The sequence below is a fragment of the Sabethes cyaneus genome, chromosome 3 (genome assembly GCF_943734655.1).
Source record: "Sabethes cyaneus chromosome 3, idSabCyanKW18_F2, whole genome shotgun sequence".
NCBI classification, from domain to species: domain Eukaryota; kingdom Metazoa; phylum Arthropoda; class Insecta; order Diptera; family Culicidae; genus Sabethes; species Sabethes cyaneus.
This window is the reverse complement of record NC_071355.1, coordinates 43,679,671-43,685,635: the sequence shown is the minus strand read 5'-3', so window position 1 is coordinate 43,685,635 and position 5,965 is coordinate 43,679,671. Positions and strand designations below refer to the sequence as shown.

The window sequence follows — 5,965 nt, the reverse complement described above, 5'->3', positions numbered from 1 at the left end:
TACCTGGGCTCCCTCCCCGGATTCATTTAGACGGTGATGAAATTGAGGTGGCAGAAGAGTTCGTGTATCTGCATCAGCTGCTTATGTTTATTCAATCCGGGTTGAAACTGGATGAATTTTATCTGTTAGATAGAAGCAAATTTACACAAAAAGTTCATCCAGTTCCAATCCGGATTGAATAAACAAATTCGACATTAGAGAACTACCCATCGCTCACTGCGCAAAAATCGGTCGTCTGCGATGGGCTGGGAACGTCGTAAGGATGTCGGATGACAGCCCGGTTAAAAGAGTTCTCAAAAATGATCCGACTCGAATGAGACGGTGGGACGCGCAGCGAGCAAGATGGATCGATCAAGTGGAAGGCGACCTGCGAACCCTACGCAGAACACGTTGCTGGCGAATTACGGCCATGGACCGAGTGGAATGGAGACGACTTCTTCGTACAGCAGAAGAAACCACGGCCTGAAGCTGATTAAGTAAGTAAGTTATGTGTTAGTTCAACCTTAACTCGGTAGATAGCATTGCTGTTACCGTCTCTTGGCAGAGTTGTCAGTCTTCTAGATAGAAGGTTTTTGGCGTAGATGTTGATTAGAAGCTGGAAAAAATATTAGATAAGACGTATTTCAGCAATGTCGCTTGTTCAGCATCGGATGCTACAGCACAGCACTTATTCCACATCGGCTCATTCAAGTGCTGCCGGTTTGTTCCTTGGGCATTGTTTCTGATGTCCCCCGACTTACGGTAGAGTTTTTATGTTCCATTGGTTAATGGTGTGGCTTTGAAAAAATAGCAAGATAAAGTTACACAAGTTTTGTGTTACGCAGTATGCAAACAGCCGTGAATTATATTCATGCCCAGGAGGCAAATTTCACATATATAGTTGAACCGGTTTAGCAATTTAGCGGTTCCCGGGAAATGCACGCACACCTACGCGCGCTGTCAAAAACAGGACAGCCATTTTTCTACTTCTAAAATTAGCATTGTGCAAAGTTTGCGAAAATTCCTAAATTCACGTTTTTCGGGTTAAAAATTGCATTTTCATTAGCTAAAGTGTAAAGGTTTAATAGATCAAGAGCAGTTTAACAGACTGCGCGTAAAGTTTCCAGACCACATATGAGTTTCGGTGTGTTTTTTCAAGATTAAAAATTAGTCGGAAGCTAGTCTTATATGAATGGTCAGTGAGTTTCCGATGCGTTCGGAACATGAGCAACCGACGACCGGTATCAGCGAACATTGCGCATTGAGAAGTGGCTTGGGAGCTAGAGAACGGGGTGTGACATATACTGCTAGGTGTGATTTGTGAATAACAAAATGAACTCTGGACCGGGTGGTGGTCCCGCCAGCGGCGGCGGCAGCAGCAGCAGCAGCGGCGGCTACACAGGATTGAACAATGGCGAATCGGGCATCCTGCGCAAAACGATCGGTATGGGACTGCACCATCATAACCACCATCACCCGTACGGTCAGGACAACTTTGCCGACCTGCTGGTGTTCGGTTACTCGTGCAAGGTCTTCCGGGACGACGACAAGGCGCGCTTCATCGATCAGGGCCGTCATCTGATACCGTGGATGGGCGACAATCAGTTGAAGATAGACAGGTTAATAATTTCCTTCCTTACTTTCCGCCACAATCAAATCAAATCGAATCGAAAAAAAAAAGAATTGCTAAATAATTTCACTACCTTAACCCGTTGTTGATTCATAGCTTCTGGAAGTAGCGCAAATTCCTGTTTGGTTTGCGAATTCGTTTTTACTTTTTAGATAAAGTGGAAAACGGAATTCGAAAACTTAGGCAGTTCGGTTTTCTTTTGAGACAGGTTTTCAGGTTTGGTTCCGGCATCCGGTTGGCTCTGCGGAAGCTGTAAAGCTGTACCTTAATAGCAATTGACAGGATAAATGTTTAAAAAGATAAACCATTTAAATTCTTCAATATGATTAAGTAATGCTAATATTTTACAAATAAATTGAAAAATTATAAAACGCTTAAAATACGAAGTAAGCTTGATGGCGGCCACGGCATGGGCCTCCGTTTCTATTTAGCTCTCTAGCCGCGGATCATCCGTTGAACCGTACGCACATTTTCCCTTTTGATTGATGTCATTGATTCGGATAGGATTGGTCGGAGAAGGGAAGTGAAAGCATCGAATCAGCCAGCAGCTGTGGCAGTATACTGAGATCCGGATAATTTGCCCTTCGACTATTAAATTTTTTTAAACTGCTGATCATGTCTAGAACAAAAACGCAGATTCTTTTCCGTATAGTTCAGGTTCGTCTCAAATAAAAATGCTCGACTTCAGCGCGGCTGTGGTATGTATAAGTGGTAATTTGATTTTAGTATTTTTACAACATGTTTATGATTTTGCGTTTCTCGCCGGTTTCGGTTGGCGGGAGAAGCTTCCGGCACTGTTGCCGTTTGGAGGATGGTGATTTGAGCGCAAAGCGCCGGAGGTTTCATCGCGTAAACCGAACCGGCGTTCCGTTTTCAGCTCACCAAACACGCTGAATTAAAGCTTTCGTTTCGCGGGGATCGACTAATCTGGTTCGGTTTTGTTTCTTTCCTTTCTTTGCTCTCTTCCATAAATGATTTCGACACGCAGATACGACGCCAGGGGTGCGCTGCATGATCTGAGCCAGCACGAACCACCGATCGGAGGCTACGGGAACCGGGTGGACTGCCTGTCGCCGGCCGAGCAACGGGCGGAGCAGTTGTGCGAGGAGGAACGGTACCACAGTCTGTACGCGAATGAAGTCGAGGAGGAAATCTATCAGGGTGAGTAGAATCCTTCTATCAGACTGAAAAATGAGTTCAAAAATATCTATTTTTTGGTTCTCAGAGGAGGCTGCCAAACGACAGGCCGCCAGTGGAGCCGAAATCGGTTTTGATTACGATGCAGCTGCATCGGTGGATGGCGCCGCCATGGTCGGTCCGGCTCCTGCCGATCCATTAATAAGTGCCGACAGCGTCGAAGACGAGAACAGCCTAGATCCTCCGTTCGTTGCTCCGGCCAATTTCGAGATTCCGTCGGATCTCGTCGAACTGCCAGAAACAATGAAAGAGCATGCCATCGTCGAAAAGACCGCTAAGTTTATCGCTTCCCAGGACTCGCAGATGGAAATTTTGCTGCGAGCGAAACAAGCTGCCAATCCACAGTTCGACTTCCTGAACCCTGGCGGGCGATTGTATCGCTACTACCGTCACGTACTGATGGCCATCAAAACAAATCGATATCCGGAAGAGGTTCCCGAGGAAGGTCGGTGATAAAAAGTTCAAAATTAGCTGTTTTCTAGAAAAACTTATTATTTTACAGAAGCCAACCCAGCAGCAGACGAGACAGCGGAAGAAGTTCCGGCAGAAGTTAGTCCTGTAAAACCAAAACTGATAATTCCTACCATCAAGTACAAACCATCGGTGGATTGCGCCTACACGCAGTTGATCAGTAAAATTACCGGCGCTCCGATTCCCACTAAAGCTGACGACTCGGAATCGGACCAGCAGAAGTGTTCGCCGGAACCGACCGATCCAACACAGCTGACCGCGCTTAGCAGTGAGTTCGAGTATCGGCTCGAGGAGAAAAGCGCTGAGGTGGCGAAGGTCTCGGCTGGTTTGGCTGGTCTAGTGCAATACGATTCCGACAGCGAAGACAGTGCAAGTGAAGCGGAAACAAAGAACGCCACCGAGCCGGAACAGTCGGTTCCGCGGAAGGAGATAGTTTTCAGCGGGTTGCTTCCACCGGAAATTTTCCAGCACGTGATCGAAAAAACGGCCACGTATGTGGCCAAGAATGGCTACAGCTTTGAGGACGCTTTGCGAACGAAAAACGATCCTCGCTTTCTGTTCCTACGAAAGGAGCATGAATTCTATCCGTATTATGCTTTCCGCGTGCGCTATCTTATCAACCCGTACGAAGAGGTTCGTCCGAAAAGTCCCGAACCGGTGACAATCACTCGGGAAATCGAGAATGGCACCGTGATAGAAACACCCAGCATTGGGATCAAAACGGTCAATACAGCACCGCAGCCCGTACCACCTCCGCAAACCCAAATCCAAGCCACTAAGCCGGGCGGAGCGGTGTGCTTTTCGATCAAAAGCAACAAAGACGATGCTAGCAAAGGTGCCAAAGCCAACGTCGTTCAGGAATTGGGTGGTGACGAGGAAGAAACAGACGAACCGGCGGCGACAGAAAAGGAAAAAAGTAAATCCCCCGTTCCCGAGGGGGAAGTTTCCACTGAACCGTTTGATAAGTTAGAACAAATTCTGGATAAAACCGAAGAACAGCACAGCCAAACTCCTCCGCCAGTTTCGATAAATAATTCGCCCCAGGAAGTTCCCATCAGGTGCGTTCTGTAACTCCAAATTTCGTTACTTGATCGTAATTTATTTTTCTCTTTTCACCCCGAACAGTCGCACACCGCCACTGGAAGACGTCCCACAACCCGCGCCGACGGCCGTCGACGTCGACAGCGTCGTTAAAGACCAAAAGCGTATGGAAGACCGCATCAAGGACAAGCTGGCGGTGGCAGCCCGCGAGCGGTTGGCAATGATCTCGAAGGAAAAGCAACTGCAGCTCGAGCGAAAGCGGAAAGCGAACGCTTTCCTCAGCATGCTGCAGAAACCTCCCGATCAGCAGCAACCAGCAGCGGGGACGCCGGAACCGGAACCAGAGCCAGAACCGGAACCCGTTGCCCACTCCGAGTGGTCCCCTCCGTCGACACCGACGCTCCGGTCTCTCGTGCCGGCAAAAAATGGTCTCGAACTGCTGCAGAACCAATTCGAGGAACACGAAACCGAACACGATGATGACACGTCCGACCTGTCGGTTCATTCAATTCCGTCGCAAAGCTCGAGCCCCGGTTCGAATCGAGTGCCATCCAGTGCGGACGATGATGTGGTTCTGGTGGAAAACGACGACGACGAAGACGCCCGTGGGCGTCCATCGCGATCACGAACCCGCTCGCGCTCCGGTTCCAACAGCAAGCTAAAGCACCGCAAAAAACACAAAAGCAACAAAAGCAGCAAGAGCAAAAAATCAAAAAAGAAAAAATCCCGCAGCCGAAGTCCGACTCCCGTTCGGAGCAGAAGCAGCAAAACCAAAGCGTCGAAGCGAAAGCGCAGCCGCAGTCGAACCCCGTCGGCTAGTCCACAGCGATCATCGCGCAGCAGGTCCCGCTCGGAGCGGGACGCCAAGAAGAAGAAAAAAAACAAAAAGAAGAGTCACAAGACCCACAAATCTTCCCGGTCATCTTCGTCGTCCCGGCATCATCACCATCACCACAAGGAGCGAAGGTAGGAAGCTGTGAGACGGACGGTGGCTGCTTTATTACTTTAATAGCCGTACGTACGGGATTGTTGTAAATGTGTATTTCCGAGTAGTTTTGTTTAAATAATATTAGCAGCGAATGACGACACACGGACTGAATAAATTATTGAATATTATTCGGGAGATTTTTCGTTTTCGCTTTATTATCACCGTCCACTAAATAATCGAAGAAACACAGAGTTGAAACGAAAATACTTACTTACTTAGGTGGCTTGCCGTCCTAAGACAAAGCCTGTTGAACAAATTTCTCCATGTAACTCGGTTGAGGGCTACCGCTCTCCAATTCCTCTGACACCGAGTACTCTCCGCCTGATCTTGCTCCACCTGGTCTAACCATTTTGCTTGAGGCGATCACCATCTTTGCAGGGTAGTTGTCCGGCGTTCTTGCAACATGCCCTGCCCATCGTATCCGTCCAGCTTTAGCCACCTTCTGGACACCGGATTCGCCATAGAGCTGTGCGAGTTCATGGTTCATCCGTCTCCATACTCCATACTCCGTCGTTCGAAAACTCCGAGCACTCGCTGGTCCTCCTCGAGCATTGTCTAATAAGCGTCTTGTACAGGGTGCACTTATTTGTACGGGGACTTAGTCTGCTCGACCGCAATTGCTTGTGAAGCCCATAGTAAGCACGACTTTCGCTGATAAT

General features: G+C 48.3%; 1 protein-coding gene across 2 annotated transcripts; it reads left to right on the top strand.

Annotated features, from left to right (window-relative positions):
- Positions 1-987: 987 nt before the first annotated feature.
- LOC128739160 (protein suppressor of white apricot) lies at positions 988-5,412 on the top strand. 2 transcript variants are annotated; one of them, XM_053834581.1, is made up of 5 exons: positions 988-1,598; positions 2,598-2,770; positions 2,835-3,251; positions 3,309-4,335; positions 4,403-5,412. In XM_053834581.1, exons 1-5 carry the CDS (start codon positions 1,312-1,314, stop codon positions 5,286-5,288), a joined length of 2,790 nt encoding a protein of 929 aa, XP_053690556.1. In that variant the 5' UTR covers positions 988-1,311; the 3' UTR covers positions 5,289-5,412. The 2 variants fall into 2 exon arrangements, with proteins under 2 accessions (XP_053690556.1, XP_053690557.1); XM_053834582.1 differs by lacking the exon at positions 988-1,598 and adding an exon at positions 1,706-2,320.
- Positions 5,413-5,965: the final 553 nt, after the last annotated feature.